This window comes from Meleagris gallopavo, chromosome 25, assembly GCF_905368555.1.
Source record: "Meleagris gallopavo chromosome 25, MGAL_WU_HG_1.1, whole genome shotgun sequence".
Taxonomy (NCBI): Eukaryota; Metazoa; Chordata; class Aves; order Galliformes; family Phasianidae; genus Meleagris; species Meleagris gallopavo.
This window is the reverse complement of record NC_139428.1, coordinates 4,874,086-4,891,881: the sequence shown is the minus strand read 5'-3', so window position 1 is coordinate 4,891,881 and position 17,796 is coordinate 4,874,086. Positions and strand designations below refer to the sequence as shown.

Genomic DNA, 17,796 nt, shown 5'->3' with positions numbered 1-17,796 from the left:
GGTGCAGAGGAGCTCGGGAGCGGTCGGCTGGGGGTGTGTGGGGTGCAAAGAGACGGGGGATGTGTGGAGGGGGGCGTATGGAGGGGTGAACACGGTGTGTCAGTGTGGAGTCATCCGGAGTTGCTCAGTGCTTCCAAAGTGCCCCCCGTGTCCCACAGAGGCAATTTCAACCCGTCCCTCCTCCCCTCAATGCGCCGCGGCCGCGAGCGGAGATGTCCCCTCGGCTTTGTGAATGGGGGGGGTGGTCCCAGTGCGGGTGCATCGGAACCAGGGTTCGGGTTTGGAAACACCAGTTTGGGGCACAAACGGAGACGGATCCAGCGCCCGTCTCCTCCAAACGCCGCTGCTCCCGGGGCTGCTGCCGGCTCCGACCCCCCCAGCAGTGAATCAGCCTCCGGCGGCTCTCGCTGCGGAGCGCTCCGTGAGGAGGAGGAGATGCGGCGGAGATGAATCATCCGCGCAGCTCCGGGGGGCAGCGGGGCTGAGGGGGCGGCCGTGGGGTGGGACCCGGCGGGGTCCTGAATCCCCCCCTCCTAGTGCCTCCCAGTGCCTCCCAGTGCCTCCCACCCCTCCCGGTTCCATGCTGGGACCTTCTGGGGGCTGAGCCCAGCGCAGGACCTCGCAGTGCAGTAGCGGTCCGACACCCCCCACCTGCATCCCCACTGTTCCCATCTCGCAGCCCCTCGCTCCCATCAAAGCCCCTTTGTGCCACCCCCCGCCATCACCCGGCCCCAAAATAGCAGCACGCTCACCTGCGGGGGGGTGGCAGCCAGCGCCTGCCCTCGTCCCCCGCTGCTCCATATTAATCAGCCCCTTCCTCCTCCTCCTCCTCCTCCTCCTCCTCCTCCTGCCAGTCCCTCCGCAGTCCGTCGCTCACAGCCCCGCTCCCGGCCATGGCTCACCGCGGCCCCGCGCTCTGCCTGCTGCTCCTGCACGCTGTCTGCCTCTGCCTGGCCCAGCTCGTGAGTGCTGCGGGTGGGGGTCCCGATGCCCCCCGGTGCTGATTTGCCCCTGGGAGCTCCAGCCTGCCAGCTGGCTGCTCCTTGCGACCTCCCCCCCCCGTCCCCCTGGGGCCCCCAGCCCCGCTCCCACCTCTGCACCCAAAGCTCCTCCGGTCCGTGGGATGGGGATAGGGATGGGGCTGGGCAGTGGGGCTCAGACTTTGGGGTCCCAGCTCTGACTTTGGGGCTCCACCATTGGGATTGCAGCTCTGAATTCACACCTCCAACTTTGGGAGCTACAGAGTTTTGACTCTTGGGCTCCAACTGCAGGATTACAGCTCTGACTTTGGAACCATAGCTCCAATTTTGGGGCTCCAACTTTGGCACTCACATTTTGAGATTGCAGCTCCAACTTTGGGGCTGTAAACTTTGGGATCGTAGCTGCGATTTCGGAGCTCCAACTTTGGGAGCACAGCTCCAACTTCGGGGCTCAGATTTTGGAAGCGCATCTCTGGCTTTGGGGCTCCAGCTTTGGGATTGCATCTCTAGCTTTGGGATTGCATCTCTAGCTTTGGGATTGCATCTCTGGCTTTGGGACTTGTTAGCCAACCTCTCCATCTTCCCATTGGGGCAGAAGGGGGGATTTCTCCACGCTCCCCCTCCCTGCAGCCTCAGAATCTTTGCTTCCCATCACCTGGGTGAAGGAGGATTTGCTTTGCTTTGTTGGGACGCTCTGCAGAGCCGGGCTGTGGGGGCTCAGCCCTTCCATGGGGGCTGCCCGAGGGGGTTGGGGGGCAAACTTATCCAAAGCATGAATTGGAGAGAAGCGCTGGGATTGTTTCCCTCGGCTGCACTGTGCTGAGCAGAGAAGGGCTCTCACTGCCCCACGGTGACCCACATCAGATCTGTGGCACAGAAGAAAAAGTGTCCCCATGGGCAGGGGAGGGGGGGAGGGAGGGCAGGTCTGCCAGAAGAGCCCCACGGTGCTCACAGGGTCTGCCCTGGGAGACGGGGGATGTGGGAGCCCTTGGAATAAGGGGACGTTTGGAACCAGATGGAATTTATTGGTAACGTTTTGCAGGGCTGCGCAAAGCTGCCATTTGTGGGGCGTGCGGGGGCACATGCTCGCTCCCAGCACTGTGGGATGAACTGAGGTGTTCAGTGAACCGACCACCAAACCTCCCATCCTCAGACATCACATTCAAAAATGAAGAAGCCACGTCAGGCAGCTCCAACTGCCAGGAACAGCGCAGCTCCGGGGGCAGCAGCTCTTCCCCGCGACGCCCCATTCCGATAACAGAGATTTCTTTGCAAAGTGGCTCCTGTAAAAACCTCAGAGCTGGAGGAGGGCAGGCAGAGCGGGGGCTCCCCCAGCAGCTCCTGAATGGTGCTTTTGTGTGGAGCAGCAGCACGACACCGCAGTCCTGCATGCAGCCCGGCAGCGTGCCAGCACGGCCCACCTAGGAATGGGGCACTGCAATCCAGCCGTGCTTCTGGAAATGCCACTGCACCCCAAATGGCTGGGGGGGCCCTACAAGTGCTGCCCTCACCCCGCTGAGCTCCCGCTTCTAATTGGGGCCGGATTCCCCCTGGCACCAGCAATGGGCTGGGGGTGGTTGTGCCACTGGTGGGGGGCAGTGTCCCAAATTGCCTTGTTTCTCCATTCATACCTTCGCTGGGGGCACTCGGGAATGCTCTCTCGGGGTGCCCGCTCTGTCCCAGTGCTCCAGAGCTACGTTCCCCACAACGTACCCTGACCCCGAGCATCTCCTGGGGTCCGGCTGCTCCCCCCTGATGCCCATCCCCTCCCTCTCTCCCCATAGCGGGGGCCACCAGGAGAGCCCGGCCCACGAGGGCCCCCAGGTCCGCCAGGAGTGCCGGGAGCGGATGGCATTGATGTGAGTGCGTGGCGGCGGGGAAGCGGCCGGGAGGGGATGCTGCAGCACAAAGGGGACATTGTGTGGGGCAGAGGTGCGACGCCGCGTGGTTCCTGCCCTGCGCTGCTCCGGGGAGGGGGGTGCGCGGCCCCTGCAGGGCATCCCAGGCTTTGCGTGTGGCAGCGGTGGGCGCAGCTCGAGGACCCCCAGAACACCTTGGGACGAGGGGCCTGGAGGACTTGCTGGGGACAGAGCAGCAGTGCGCGGTGCTCAGGTGGTGCGGGATGCTCGGTGCTGCAGGGATGGATCCCGGGGGGCAGCAGGACCCCCGCTGGGTGCCTGCGGAGCACTGACGTGGCCAAGGGCTGTGCTGAGTGGGGACAGAGCCTGAACAGAGGGATGTGCAATCTAGCTGAGTGCCCTGCCTGCCTGCCGTGCCCCAGGCTCCTCTCCAGCCCGAAGTGTTTCTTTGGTGCTATTTATACCCCGTTCTACAGCTGCACCAAAGCTCTTCTCCTCATCCTGAGCACCCGCAGGGTGACAGTCCCCATTTGTAACCTTCCTCCCTCCCCACAGGGTGACAAAGGCTCTCCCGGAGCCCCCGGCTCCCCGGTGAGTATGTGTCCTTCTGTGCTCCCCGATGTCCCCCCGCTTTGGGAGGAGCTCCTTTTAATTCTCCCCACCCAACTCTTCTCTTTTAAAGGGTGCCAAAGGGGAGCCCGGAGCCCCGGGTCCGGATGGGCCCCCAGGGAAGCCAGGCTTAGACGTGAGTACAACCCTCTGTGGTGAGCCATAGGCACAAAGAGGAGCCCCCCCTCGGCCCCTCCTGATGGAAGCAGTGATAATTCAGTGGCTGAAGAAGCACTTTTGGCTGGAGGAGGTGGGCACAGTGCATACAACCTCCTGCTCTCTCCTCTTGCAGGGTCTTACAGGAGCCAAAGGGGAGCCAGGGCCCATGGGGGGGGCAGGAGTAAAGGTGAGTGTGGGGACGGCCACCCCCCTGCCTATTTCCCCTGCAGTGTTTCACCTCTGACTGTCCCTTCTGTCCCCCAGGGTCAGCCCGGACTGCCGGGGCCGCCAGGGCTCCCAGTGAGTATCTGTCTTGGTGGTGGCATGGCGTCGCCCTGCTCACAGCAGTGATGCTGGGAGGTTTGGGGGGCTGCAGCCTGGGGGCTCACTCTGTCTCTCTCCTCGCTGCAGGGCCCCTCGCTGCCAGGACCACCTGTAAGTGCTGTGCCTATGGGGATGGGGCAAGCTGCCTCAGCTTGGATCTGTGCACCCCCAAATGGGGGGCTCGGGGCTCAGCCCCTCTCCCTCACTCAATGTCTCACCTCTCTGTAAGGGGCTGCCAGGCCAGGTCGGACTGCCCGGGGAGATTGGAGTGCCAGGACCCAAGGTGAGGGGGCAGGAGTGAGTGCTCCCAGACCCAGCATCTGTCCCTCAGAGGCTCCTGGGATCAACGAGGGAAACCCCATCATGTGTGGGCATCCCTCACAGCAGGGATGGGCTGTGCTACTGCAGCAGGGTCCCTTTGCGCCGCCCCCCATCCCATGGCTGGGGGATGCCTCCATTCCCAGTGTGACCCTGTGCCTCGTTGCCCCTCTTCATTCTAGCTCTGGCAGCTCCTAAATCTCCCCTCCCTGGGGTTGTTCTCTCCTAGGGCGACCCTGGACCCGATGGCCCACGGGGCCCCCCAGGCCCCCCAGGGAAACCCGTGAGTATCTGCCCAGAGGGAGCTCCAACCTCTCTGCTGGTGCAGGAGCCACAGTTACACCCTGTGTATGTATCAGCACCGTGGATGTTGATGGGCTCCTTCCCTACAGGGCCCCCCAGGACACATCCAAGGAGTGGAGGGAAGCGCAGATTTCTTGGTGAGAGCGGCCATTCCTTTGCCCCTCTGTCAGGCTTTAGGGGCAGCTGGGAGAGCCAGTGCTGCACTGGCCTCAAATGCAGTGACCACTGTGATTTGGTAAATGGGGTTGGGGGAGCAGGATCCCAAAACACGATGGTAGGTTCCCATCTAGCCCAGCCTGGATGCTGTGCACATGCGCTTATCCTTCACACAGTGGGCATGGCTTTTCTGCATGCCTGCATCCTTCCCCAACTCATTCCACACTTGTTCTTCCCCACCAGTGCCCGACCAACTGCCCACCAGGTCCCAAGGGCCCCCAAGGACTGCAAGGACTGAAGGTGAGGAAGCCCTCCTGCCCCCCAGCATTCTGTGGTTCTGTCCCTTGCATTGCTGCCGGAGATGGGAGAAGGGATCTTCCCCGGTCTGGAGTTGCAGGCAGCTCCAGATTGCTGGCCAGTGTCGGGGGGATGCACACATGTGGGGCTGGCTGTGGGGTGCTGCCAGCTGGGACGTGGCACAGCGATGCTGTGCTGTGTGTTCTCACCTCTTCCTTCTCACCCTTAGGGACACAGAGGTCGGCCCGGTGCCTTGGGGGAGCCTGGCCAGCAGGGCAAACAGGTGAGCGGGGTCAGCCCTGCTGGGACAGCGGGGTGGCTTGGGGGGCTGGGGCTGAGAGTGGGGGCACTGGGGAGAAGTAGGGGGAAGGCAGGAAAGAGGTCAGTTGGAGGGAAAGAAGATCAGGGCTGGGAGGAGGAGAAGGGTGGGGGTGGTATTCCTGCGGAGGATGGAGCTCTGTGCTCCCCCAGGACCGTGGCCCCATCCCTATTGCTATTCCTTTCACCATCCCTGTTCCCATCTCCATCCCATCCCCATTCCCATCCCTGGTGTTCACCTCTCTGTTCCCCAGGGCCCCAAGGGTGACGTCGGTGTCTCCGGAGAGCAAGGTGTCCCAGGCCCTCCAGTAACGTATTTATGTCTCTTTGCTGCTCTTGTCCCTGAATGCTGGGGGTTTGCATGGCCACAAATATGGGGGGGCACGGTGCTGACCTGTCCCTGCTCACTGGGACCGGGGCAAAACCATCATCCCCCTCCATCTCCTTCTCCATGCCACCGTGGGGGGGTCACAAAGCGCAGCCCGGGGGGGACCTCGGCTGTGGCACCACGTGGTGGCAGGCTGACTCGCCGATCCGGATAAGCCCCCGGCCCCCGCCGAGCCCCCGGTGTCACGGATGGGGCCGTGGAGCCCGGCTCACTGCTGGGCTGCGGGGATTAAGCTGTGTGAGATCACCGAACGCTTTGAAGATGCAGAGCAATTACCGGGCTGAGCCCGACGGGGCAGGAAGGGGCAGAACCCCTCCGTGGGGGAAGCAGTGCCCATCTGGGGCTGTTGCTGTTATTGAACCGACAGCTGGAAAGGGGCCTGCTGGGATCAGGAGCTGGACGCTTTGCGATGGCAAAAGTGGCTGATTTGCAGTGTCAGCTTTTGCTTTAATTGTGGGCACCCCCCCACCCCCGGGCACTGCCAGGTCGGTCCCCAAACTCAGTGGCTCTGCTTCCTTCCTTAGGGGCCGCAGGGCCAGCGGGGGTATCCAGGGATGGCAGGACCCAAAGGCGAGACGGTAAGCGCTGGTGGGACACGGGGGGCACCCCCAAATGGGGTCCCTCTGGTGGGGCTGGGATAGGAGGAATCACCCCCTGTTCTCTTTGCAGGGTCCTACTGGCTACAAGGGGATGGTGGGGACCGTTGGTGAGGCCGGGCGGCCGGTGAGTGTCCCCAGGCTGTCCCAGGAAGGTGTCCCTGTGTGCCCCTGCTCAGCACCATGTTTCTCTCCTGTAGGGCAGGGAAGGCCCTAAGGGACCTCCAGGGGATCCAGGCGAGAAGGGAGAGCTGGTAGGTGACCCACAGCCCTTTACCCCGGCAGCTGCCTGGGTGCTGCCGCCCACTCCGTGCTCCATCCCATGCGCTGGGAGCACTGAATAAAGCCCTCTTGTCTGTCCTGCTGCAGGGCGGCCGCGGCATCAGGGGCCCCCAGGGAGACATTGGCCCCAAAGGGGAGAATGTGAGTGCATCCTGCCCCGAGCCCAGCATGGGGAGCAGCCTCTGCCCCCCCTCAGAGCAGCATGCACAGCTGCTGGCTGCCCTTGGAGGTGTCAGCCCTGACTGCTGTTCCCCTTCCGCAGGGTCTGCCTGGCATTGATGGCAAGGACGGCACGCCAGGCATCCCGGGTGTGAAGGTGAGGAGCTGACGTGCAGTGTTCTCCTTCCTGTGCCTCTCTCTTCTGACCTTCTCTCTGTTCTTCTGACCTGTACTTTTTCCCTGCAGGGCACTGCAGGACAGCCTGGCCGCCCGGGGCCCCCGGGACATCGTGGACAAGCTGTGAGTATGAGGGCAAGGAGCCCCATTGCAGATGTGACCCCAGGGCAGGTGGCTGCCTCCTGCGCCGTGCATGGGGTCTGACCCAGCTCTGTTCCCGCAGGGCTTGCCGGGCCAGCCGGGAAGTAAAGGTGGCCCAGGGGACAAGGTGGGTGTGGGGCTGAGCCCTCAGCCTCGGCCCCTCCAACCCCCATATCCATACCACATCCCTGTGGGGCACGGGGACCTGTCCCTGAGTGCCTGCATCTCCATTCACAGGGTGAGGTGGGAGCTCGGGGGCAGCAAGGCATCACTGGAGCCCCGGGGCTGATGGTGAGTGCAGCACCCCATTCGCCTCCCCTCCCTTCCCTCCCCCACCATTTTGCTGCCACAAACCCCTCCATCACCCACGGGATGCAGCTCAATCTGCAGCATCACCGCTCCAACGCTTGAACCTCCCCGTGCTCTGCGGCCAGCATCCACCCCTCCCTGTGTGCCACCCCAGCCGTGTGCCCCTCTGCAGCATCCCCCGGAAGGATGAAGGGTTGTGGGGGCACACGGCCATCTGGAGGCAGCTCTCTGCCCAGCACCATTAACACTGCTTGGGATGTTTTCCCCCCTAGGGTGAGCCCGGCCCCCGGGGTGAGCAGGGACCTCAGGGCGTCCCTGGGCTGAAGGTGAGTGGGGGGAAAAGGGGGGGCTGCAGCCGTGCCGGGCACTGCCCTGACTGTGCTTCCTCTCCAGGGTGACCGGGGGGAACGCGGCCCCGTTGGAGCCCCCGGTGAGCAGGGCAGAGCGGTGAGTGTGCGGGGAGACCCTCTGTTCCCCAGGAAGGGGCAGGAGCTGCCCTGTCTCAGAGCTTTGGGGACCACGTTGGGGACAGAGGGTGTTCCTATGGGCTCTTCCCATTCACTACTTTGATTTCCAGGGGCCCAAAGGTGAACAGGGCCCCCCAGGGATCCCAGGACCCCAAGGCTTGCCAGGAGTCAAAGGAGACAAGGTGAGAACTGCTGCGGGAGGCAGAGGAGCAGCCACTTCCTTGGGGTTCTGGCATATCCCTGCAGACATGTGGGCAATGCAGCTGGAGGTCCGTGCGGCTGCTGTAGGGGGGTGGGCTTGGATGGACAGATGGATGGACAGAGGTGTCCTCTGCAGTGCAGAGGGGGTCAGGGCGGGGGTCCGTGGGGAGTTGTGAGCTGAGGTTTTGATGCACATAGGGCTGGCTGACCCCTTCCTTCCCTTTCTCCAGGGCTCCCCAGGGAAGACCGGCCCCAAAGGCAGCATTGTGAGTATCCCTGCATGCTGGGGATGGGGAGCTGCATGCTGGGCAAGGACTGACCCCTATGTTCAGCACCCACCCCGGGGGGGCTGACACCCACTGCCCCCCTACTGCCTTAACAGTACCCTGCAGCGCCCAGGCTGGGGTTGGAGCTGCAGGATGTCTTTGTCCCCATGCACTCCCTCTCCCGCTGCAAGGACCTGATGGGGGACCAGGAGACAACAGATGCAACTTGCCAGCCCCATGGGCACCCCGAGTTGTTGCATAAAGGAGCAGCAGCTGGAATGCAGCGGGATGCAGGCAGCAATCTCACTGCTCCTGTCCTCTTTCCTTTAGGGAGACCCTGGTGTCCACGGCCTCGCAGGGGTGAAGGGTGAGAAGGTAGGGCCCTGCAGTAGGGGTGTGCTCCTGGGGCTGGGCACCGCTGCATTGCACCCCACCGTCCGAGAAGGGGCTCAGCTGCCTCCCCCCGCAGCACTGCTACATTTGTTCTGCTTCCCCATCACCTTTCTCATGTCCTCCATCCCCAGGGTGAATCGGGTGAGCCAGGACCAAAGGGACAGGTGAGTGATGGCGCGCTGGCCATCTGTGTGTCCCCAAACCCCACTGCTGCTCTGCAGGACCCTCCCTTGGATCCCCTTCATGAGCTTACCCCCCGACACCTCTCTCCTTTCCCTACAGCAAGGCATTCAGGGTGAGCTCGGCTTCCCTGGGCCCTCGGGGGATGCGGGCTCACCCGGTGTGAGGGGCTACCCAGGTCCCCCCGGCCCACGGGGGCTGCTGGGGGAGCGTGGTGTGCCAGGGATGCCGGGGCAGCGCGGCGTTGCAGTGAGTACCAACACATCCCAACACAGCATCCATCCGTGGGGTGATCCACATGCACCTGCACCTTGCTCCTTAGCTGACCGAACGGGGGGTTGAGCTGGATGTGGGACCCCACTGGTGTGGAAGGGAGCAGCTCTTGTTCTTGCTGAGTAAAGCAGCAGGTTGAGCTCAAAAGTGCATCCCTGTGTCCTGCTGGGGAATGAGATTTTTCCATACGAGCCTGATGTTAGGGTTGCAAAATGGGGCTGCTGTGGTGAGCAGGTTGCAAATTGACCTGAGCACCTGTGCCTGGAATAAAGAGAAAAGAAGGGTGGGGAATGGCACAGGTGCAGGGATGCGCTCTGGGCTGGGACTGAGCAGTCCTACTGGTGCAGAGCAGGGGAGGAAGGTGTGATCCCTCCTCTTGTTGCCCTCAGGGACGGGATGCCGGTGACCAGCACATCATTGACGTGGTGCTGAAGATGATGCAAGGTGAGGGGGTGACCAGCACCCACTGCACGAGCACCCAGCGTGTGGGACCCCACTGGCCATGTTGCCCCATCCCGTCCCACACCGGCCCCTCTTTGCCCTACAGAGCAGCTGGCGGAAGTGGCTGTCAGCGCCAAGAGAGCAGCCCTGGGGGGAGTCGGTGCCATGGGCCCCCCCGGACCCCCAGGGCCTCCAGGACCACCTGGGGAGCAAGGTCCCCACGGACCCATGGGAGCTCGAGGCGTTCCTGGCCTCCTGGGTGCCGCCGGGCAGATCGGCAACATCGGACCCAAAGGTGGGCAGGGTGGGCATCTGTCCTCTGGGGCAAAAAGCAAAGACTCCTCTGGAGGCTCTCACGAACCCTTCCCTCTCTATTTCATTCCCTGCAGGGAAGCGCGGGGAGAAGGGTGAGAGGGGAGACACCGGCCGTGGGCACCCGGGGATGCCGGGCCCACCAGGGATCCCAGGTAAACTCTCAGTGGGTGCTGGCCATTGCACCCCTTCCCCATTCACTGCACTTCTCTCCCATCCATTGCACTGCCCTTGATGGCCATCACTCCCCTTCCCCACGCAATGGATGACGCTTCTGCTCTATCCTGGCCAACCTGACCAGGTTCACCCTGCACCTCTCTTCCCACCCCGTGGTGCCACTCTTGCACAGCTGGAAATTTCCCCCTTCCCCCCAGTACCTCTGGCAGTCAGAGCAGAGCATCCCCATGGCCGAATGCTCACAGCTCCCCCCATCCCTTGCAGGTCTCCCCGGCATCCCCGGCCACGCACTGGATGGCAAGGATGGGGAGCGGGGCCCACCCGGCGTCCCAGGAGATGCTGGGCGCCCGGGGTCCCCCGGCCCTGCAGGGCTGCCGGGTTTCTGTGATCCAGCCGCCTGCCTGGGGGCTTCTGCCTACGCCTCGGCACGGCTGACGGAGCCAGGCGCTGTCAAAGGACCGCTGTACTGACCGTACAGCCAGCAAACACTGCGAACCCGTGGGAAGGCACCTCCACGACACACAGGAGGGACCCACGGCACAGCGGCGTGGGGTAGGACAGAGGGACCTCCATCCCCTCCCCGTGCCCGTCCCACAGAAATAAAGCGGCTCTGATCCAACCCCTCTGGCGGTGCTCCGTCCTTTTGGGGCCGGAGGGGCTGTCGCTGATTTCCTGCTCCTGTTTTATTTTTATTTTTATTTTTAAATGACGACAAACTGGTGGTTGGACTATTTAAGATGTGCCGGCGCTTTGTTGGCTGCTGGGCGCTCGCACAGATGTAAATCTTTGTAAAATAGGATTTGTTTTTATGAACCACACCTCAAAAATCACCAACTCTTAAAAAATGAAACCAACACAGACAATAAACCTGAGATGGATCGTTACCCAACAGAACCCACGCGTCCAGTTCTTTGAGGTTCCTCCTCTCTCCCACCAATCCCAACAGTGGGTCAGGCACCCAGACCCGGCAGTGGGTTGGATCCGTGATCCATTACTTAGGGGTCAGACTCCTGTTGCTGAGATGAGTGCCCCATCGCTGCAGGGTGGAGGTGGTGCAGCTGGGAGATGCTCCTTGCAGGGCTGCACGCTGTGCTCAGAGCACCTGCAGACATTGCTTTGCTGCAGGTGCTGTGCTGCCATGCAGCTGGGTGTGCACAGAAGCAGTGGGACAGGGATGGGGAACATCGGTCCGATCAGCTCTGACCCATGGCTGCGCTCCCCAGGCAGCAGGGAGCTGCTCCCAGCTCTGTGGCCTCACGAGCTGGCGAGGCCAGCCCTGGGGAGATTAAGATTAGGTTTTAATTACAGCACTGACGAAGCAGCTGCCTGATCTCTTGCTCTTTTCTTCCCCACCTGCTCCTGCCTGGGCTTCACACCCCCGATCCTCTGCGTGCCCTTCCCTGTTTCCTCCAAAGGCAGGCAGATCCATTTCTGGGGTGGTTCAGGAGCCCCCTGGCTGCCCGTGTTTGGTTTTTATTCTTGGATCATGGTTTGATTTTCCCCCTCCTTCCTCTTGAAGTTATCTTGGACGTGTGTGCTGCGTACTTGGACGCGGGGCTGGGTGAGCCCACCGGGCAAGCAGTGCCCAGAGCACACATATGGGCAGCTGGGGAGCACATCCTTTTCCAAGAAAACAGCCCAAATTTGGATATCAGCTCTGCAGGAACAGCACCCTTCCAAAGACACAACTCAGGGAATTACCTTCGTTAAGAACCTGTTCATTTAAATGCAAGTGGGGACCCTGGCTGCTATAGCAAAGCTGGGAAACCTCATTAGAGGCCAAACTACAGATTTGTAGGTGGATGCAGGAACAGGAGGGGCTGAAATGGGAGTGGGGCAGCGAGGGGGAGGAGGGGGAAGCACCCCAGGCTGAGCTCCGTTGGTGAGAAGGGCAGCTCTGGGCTGAGGGTCTGCAGGTCGGGTGCTCGGGGCTCCCCTGGCCTTGCCACGCGTCCATCCCATGGGGATGAGGCTGAGCCATTGCCCTGAGCCCTCGCTGGCTTTGGGGCCAGCAGCCATCCCAGCCCCACATCCCACCCCTCCAGGCTCTGTTGGCTGTGTGGTCACTGAGCACAGAACCCTCCTCTGCGGGGGTCCTGCAGCATCACACGGCGGAGGGGAAGGAACGTGCTGACAAAAGGCTGATTTAATTACTAGAATTGTTCTGATTACAGCCTGCAAACACTGTTATCTTGTAATTATTGCCAAGAACATGCCATTAGTACATGATTAAACACAACGTCTTGTGGGCTGCTGGCTGATTGTCTGATGCCTTATGAACTTAATTACTTCACGCTGGCAGGGAGAGAGGGGAAGGATGGAGCACAAGGACGGAGCCTGGGGGCCCACAGCCCTTCCCAGGGCCTCTCCCTGCTCTGCTGGGTGCCCTCTGCATTGAACTCATGGTCAGCAGCACACAAGCATAGGGCTCCAGCTTCATCCCACAGCCTCTGGTCAGCAAAGATCAAAAGCTGAGCTGCACTCACCGCACAGGACGGGTTGGGAAGCTGGCAAAGGAGCTCTTCTTCCTTACAGGAAAAATCCAGAAGCTTTCAGCCTCGGGGTCCCTTCGAGCACTTCTCACACACTGTCACCCTGCCCACTTGACAAGGGCACACAAACTAATCCTGACGTCTCATTAGCAGGATTAATTCTCGACCTCATTCTCCTCTCAACTGAGACATTGGTGCTGCTCCATGCCACTGCACTGAGCCCTGCTCCCTCCACTGGGGCTGAGCAAGCAGCAGAGGCCAGGCAGCACACTTACTTCCTTCCTCCCCATCCCCATCCCCATCCCCATCCCCATCCCCATCCCCATCCCCATCCCCATCCCCATCCCCATCCCCATCCCCATCCCATCCCCATCCCCATCCCCATCCCCATCCCCATCCCCATCCCATCCCCATCCCATCCCCATCCCCATCCCCATCCCCATCCCCCATAGGACCCCACTCCCTTGCAGAGAGCACGTAGCTTTTAAGCAGGAATGGGACCCGCCCTCGGTGTCAGCTGTGTGCAGTGATAGCAGAGCAGCCCTAGCTGTGTGCTGTTGAGAGCTGCCCTACAGATGCTGCTGGGGAGCTGTGGGCCCCACTGGTTGCTTTCAGGCTGGGATGCTCCATGCTTGCTCCCTAAAAGCAGATTGGTGTGCTACCAACAGAGCAGCAGCTCTGCTGGGATGTCTCACGCTTGGGCACTGTCAGATCCGGGCCTGAAATGAACAGAGCGACTCTTTGCAGGAGTTCATTACAGCTCTGCATTTCTCAGTGCTCTCCAGAACTGGCACTGTGCAACACGCTGCCGGGTGAGGGGCTGTGTTGGCTGGGCTGGAGGAATCACAGTGGAAAAAAGCATTGGGATCATCTCAGCCACCCACCCCATACCCAATAAACCCACATCCCCCCCGTGCCCACCCAGAGGTGATGCATTGGCACACGCTGCCCAGGGAGCGGTGGGGTCAGCATCCCTGGAGGTGCTGCTGGGGGCAGTGAGGGGTGGCTCTGAAGGAGGGATGGTGGGCATTGAGTGCCTGCCTGCTGCCCTTTGCTGCTCTTTCTAAGGTCGGAGCCCCCCTGAGCCACCCCACACTGCCAATGGCACTGACCCCAGATGCATTGGGCACTGCTGTGCTCGGGATTGTATGGGGCCCTGAAACTGCACTCAGCTCTTTCCCTGCTCCTCATTAATCCCATCTTTCCATTCCCGTGGAGATGGGTTTAATGAAGGTAATTACGACGTTCCTGCAGCTCAGGCTGCAAACAGTGCCAGCGCTTCCCTGTTCCTTCCTGCAACAGCAGCTCTCAGAGCACCAAGAAATGCAGCGATGTTCCCACTGCAACAACAGACACCCATCCAACCTCAGTGCTTCTGTGATCCTGTGATCCCTGCAGTCCATATCCTGGGGGAACCCATCGCTCCTCATTTCTTCTCCTGCAGAGCCGTCCTGCAGCTCCAGGAACTTTTCCACGCAGCACCACGCACAGCCCACATCCACAGCCACATCCCTGCTGATGGAAATCTGCTCCTGGGGCTGGGTGGGATGCTGTGTGCCCTTCTGGGAAGGGGAGGAGGACATTTTTAGGACACTTGCAGCTTGCTGGCGCCTTCTGTTTGCTCGCTTTTCCCTCCCTACCCCACAGCTCTCAAAGTTTCCAACATGGAGGTGACCAACACAGCACTTTCATTTGAGATGCTGCAGCTGGGGGGCTATGAGGGGCTATGAGGGGCCATGGGGGGCTATGAGGGGGCTGTGAGGGGTCATGAGAGGCCATGAGGGGCCATGGGAGGCTATGAGGGGCTATGAGGGGCCATGGGGGGCTATGAGGGGCTATGAGGGGCCATGAGAGGCCATGAGGGGCTATGAGGGGCCATGAGGGGCCATGGGGGGTCATAAGGGGCTATGAGGGGTCATGGGAGGGCTATGGGGGCTATGAGGGGCCATGGGGGCTTATAAGGGGCTATGAGGGGCTATGAGGAGCCATGAGGGTCCGCGCGGTGCCGTTCCCGGCCGCAGTCCCCCGCTCCGCCGCCAGATGGGGCCAAAGCTCCGCGATCCCGGCCGCAGAGCTCCGTTGGGCGCAGCGTTGCGATGCCCGGCGCTGAGCTCTGCGGACCCCAGGAGGGATGCAGACCCCGTTCCGATGCGGATGAGCCCCGAATCCATGCAGACACCCGAAATGAGCGTGTTTGGCACACGGGGCACCGGGCACAGAGCGGTCCTTTGTACATCCCCACATGCACTGCGTGTCTTTGCTGCTACTCCATAGATAAAAGCACATGAACTCAGATGGCTGCAGGCTGCAATGAGCACGATGTATATAAAGATGTATAGATGTATAGATGTATATAAAGATGTATAGAAAGAAAAAGAAAAATTAAGCAAAGAAACACTTATGAATTGAGGTTTGTGCATCCCTAATGACAAGGGGATGGGGGAGCTCGCTTCCTCCTCCCTCCCTCACCCCAATTCATGGGAAGGAGGTGGCTGCCAGCACTGCAAAATTGAGCATCTCCTCCATGCAAAGTAACTGCACAGAGTGCCTCGTTTCCAGCTCTGTGTGCACACAGCCAGCTGCTGCTCTGTGGGGCAGAGAGGGGCACAGAGTGGGGCCAAAGGGGCTGTGGTACTGTGGGGCTGGGACTGATAGGGCTGGGGTTGGTGCTGATAGGGGTTTGGTCCCATAGGTAGGGGCTGATAGGGTTGGGACTGATGGGGCTGGGGCTGATGGGGTTGTGGTACCACAGGGCTGAGCCATTTCCAGCACTGAGTTCTGTACTCTGTTCCCAGCAGCAAAAAGGAGTGCAGTGATTCAGTGAAATCCCCACGTTAGATGCAATTACACCTTAGGGTCTGGCAGAAGCCAGGATTTATCTCCTGCTTTGATGGACAGCCTCCATCCTCTGACTTCCTCCGGTGTTTCGGCCACACGTCTCTCAGCCCCTCATTTTGCTTTATTACCATGCAAGCAGTTTGGGGGAAAGGATCTTTTAAATGCTGAATTAACATACAAATGTAAAAAAAAGAAAAAAGAAAAAAAGAAAGAAATAAATACTAATAACAACCCTGAACCCTGAAGCCCTGCGAGAGCAGCATAAATATGGAGAAAAATAATTGTGCATTAATGCTAATTGAAACAGTGAGGGCCCCACTTACACCGTCCTGAATATGCATCAATCGGATAGAGAATTAATGGAACTTAAAAAATAATCCCAACAAAAAACCCACGTTCCTTTCTTGTGGAAATGTCGTTAAAGTGTACATTTGGGGAATAAATGTCTGCTTTTGGAGTGAGAATTAACCCAAAAAGCGTTGTGTGCTCCTGGGGTTAATGGTTCTCTTTCCCGTCCCCTGGGATGGTGATGTTGAAGCAAAAATCCCAGCGCTTGTGGGGCTGAGCTGCTCCCCACGCACATGGATTTCCATCTGTGGCCCCGAGGTCTGAGCCTTCATTAAAACCGCTGTGTTAATTAATGGTAACGGGGCGGGTTTTTGCGTTGATGCAGAATTCCGACGGCAGCCCCAGGGAACGGGGTCTGGGTGTGTGGGAACTGCAGCATCACGGCCTGAGCCTCCGATTGCCCACCTGGGGCAGGAAGGCGATTCATCCGTGCTACTGAAGGAGTGGAGCCCGGCTGCACCTCTCCCAGATCCCATTTAAGTGCTGACTGCCGCTCCTAGGGACCACTCCTCGTGGAGAACATTGCGGGCCTGCGATATCTGTAAGCATCTTCCATTTATTATCTTCCTGTCGGGACGATCTTACTTAGCCTCCCTTCCCTGGATATTTCTTAACTGTAACGTCTGCACGTTCCTTGATGATACAGGTGGTAACGAAGGCTTAAAGGAGAGCAGCTTCTATGGGAGGAAAAACGAAGGGATTTCAAAACCAACGAGCAACACCCGAGCAAATGAATGACCGGGAGGGACATCGCTGCTGCTTCTGAAGGGCTCCGAGCTGCCGGAGGAACCCGCAGCACCTCCAGCATCGAAGCAGGGATGCTCGGCTCTGCCCGCCCTGCTCCATCCCTCCTGCAGGTGGGCCCAGAGCACAGCGGGAGAAAATCTCAGCCAGCCTCCAACAGGAGAAGGGAAAAGCAGCCCGGAAGGACGCGGAGCTGCTGTTCCCTGTTGATGTATCGTGCTGATGGTCTTCTAATGCCTGCGTGTTAATTAGCCCCAGAGCCGGGGCCTCAGCAGGTGCAGGAAGGGCTGATCCTGATGGGTGCAGCACTGGGTGGGTTTCCCCACAAATCACAAACCTAAAGGGTCATTAAGGGTGGAAAAGACCTCCAAGATCACCAACCCGACCCATCCCTGCCAAACCAGACCCATCCCAACCTGCACATGGCTGCGCCCCGCTGCTGCTCCATGCTCTCCTGCTCACAGCCAGCGTCGCCCAGTGCCACCTCCCCAGCTCTGCGTGGCAGTGATGGTGTCCCGATGGCAGTGATGCAGCCTTGGGGCTGTGTCCTGTCCCCATCCTGGCTTCACCTCTTCTTTCAGTGCTGTGGGGAATTAAAAGCTTTTTTCTCTGACCTGTGTGTTGCTGCCGGGCTCTTTTAGTGCACACGTTTTCAAGAGTTGCTTTCAATTGGCGACAGATTTGCTGGTGGGACAATGAGGTTGTATTCAGGGAAGCTGTTTGCTGAGCTCCTGCAATTACAAGGCTGCTCCAAAGTGACTGCTGTTTGCTACAGAAATGTTTTTGAGGCGCTCAAATAGTGGCAGAAGCAGGCAAAAAATCAATAGCTACAATCCCATTGGCTTGGTGTTACCAATGAGCCGTGCTTTGAGCAGCAAAAGCTTTCCTAACAGAAGATCACTTTGTGAAGCAAAAAGGCTTTCAGGCAACCAGGAACAATTCTGGTGCGCTCAGGGTTGGGTCAGAGCACAAAGCCCTGCACAGTTCTGAGCCTTTGGAAAGCAAACCTGGAACTCCGTGCAGCTTCCACGTGCGGGAGGCAGAAATCCAATGCAGTTCGGTGCAAAGGGCCCCTATGCATCCCCTCCCCATTGCTGAGGAGCTGCTGGCTGGGGGGCACAGCGCCCATAAGCCCTCAGTTTGTTTCCTAGTGCAGAAAAGCAGGAACTGAAGGAATAACGACAGCTGCCATCCATTGCTGGGTGCAATGCTCTCCTCCAGCACTGCTGCTGCTGGGGAAAGGGAATGCTGGGACCACGCATGTACCCAACCTCGTGCTTTGGGGACTC

The 17,796-nt window shown here is 60.1% G+C and overlaps 1 protein-coding gene across 1 annotated transcript; it reads left to right on the top strand.

Annotated features, from left to right (window-relative positions):
- The first annotated feature begins 569 nt into the window (after positions 1–569).
- Positions 570–10,966, top strand: COL9A2 (collagen type IX alpha 2 chain). Its single transcript, XM_085208644.1, has 32 exons — positions 570–962; positions 2,765–2,839; positions 3,395–3,430; positions 3,522–3,584; positions 3,741–3,794; positions 3,872–3,907; positions 4,019–4,042; positions 4,161–4,214; positions 4,479–4,532; positions 4,642–4,689; positions 4,952–5,008; positions 5,235–5,288; positions 5,578–5,631; positions 6,236–6,289; positions 6,381–6,434; positions 6,508–6,561; positions 6,677–6,730; positions 6,852–6,905; positions 6,995–7,048; positions 7,149–7,193; positions 7,304–7,357; positions 7,648–7,701; positions 7,769–7,822; positions 7,953–8,024; positions 8,274–8,309; positions 8,640–8,684; positions 8,834–8,866; positions 8,985–9,131; positions 9,545–9,599; positions 9,703–9,891; positions 9,986–10,063; positions 10,350–10,966. Exons 1-32 carry the CDS (start codon positions 894–896, stop codon positions 10,553–10,555), a joined length of 2,070 nt encoding a protein of 689 aa, XP_085064770.1. The 5' UTR covers positions 570–893; the 3' UTR covers positions 10,556–10,966.
- The last annotated feature ends 6,830 nt before the right edge of the window (positions 10,967–17,796 follow it).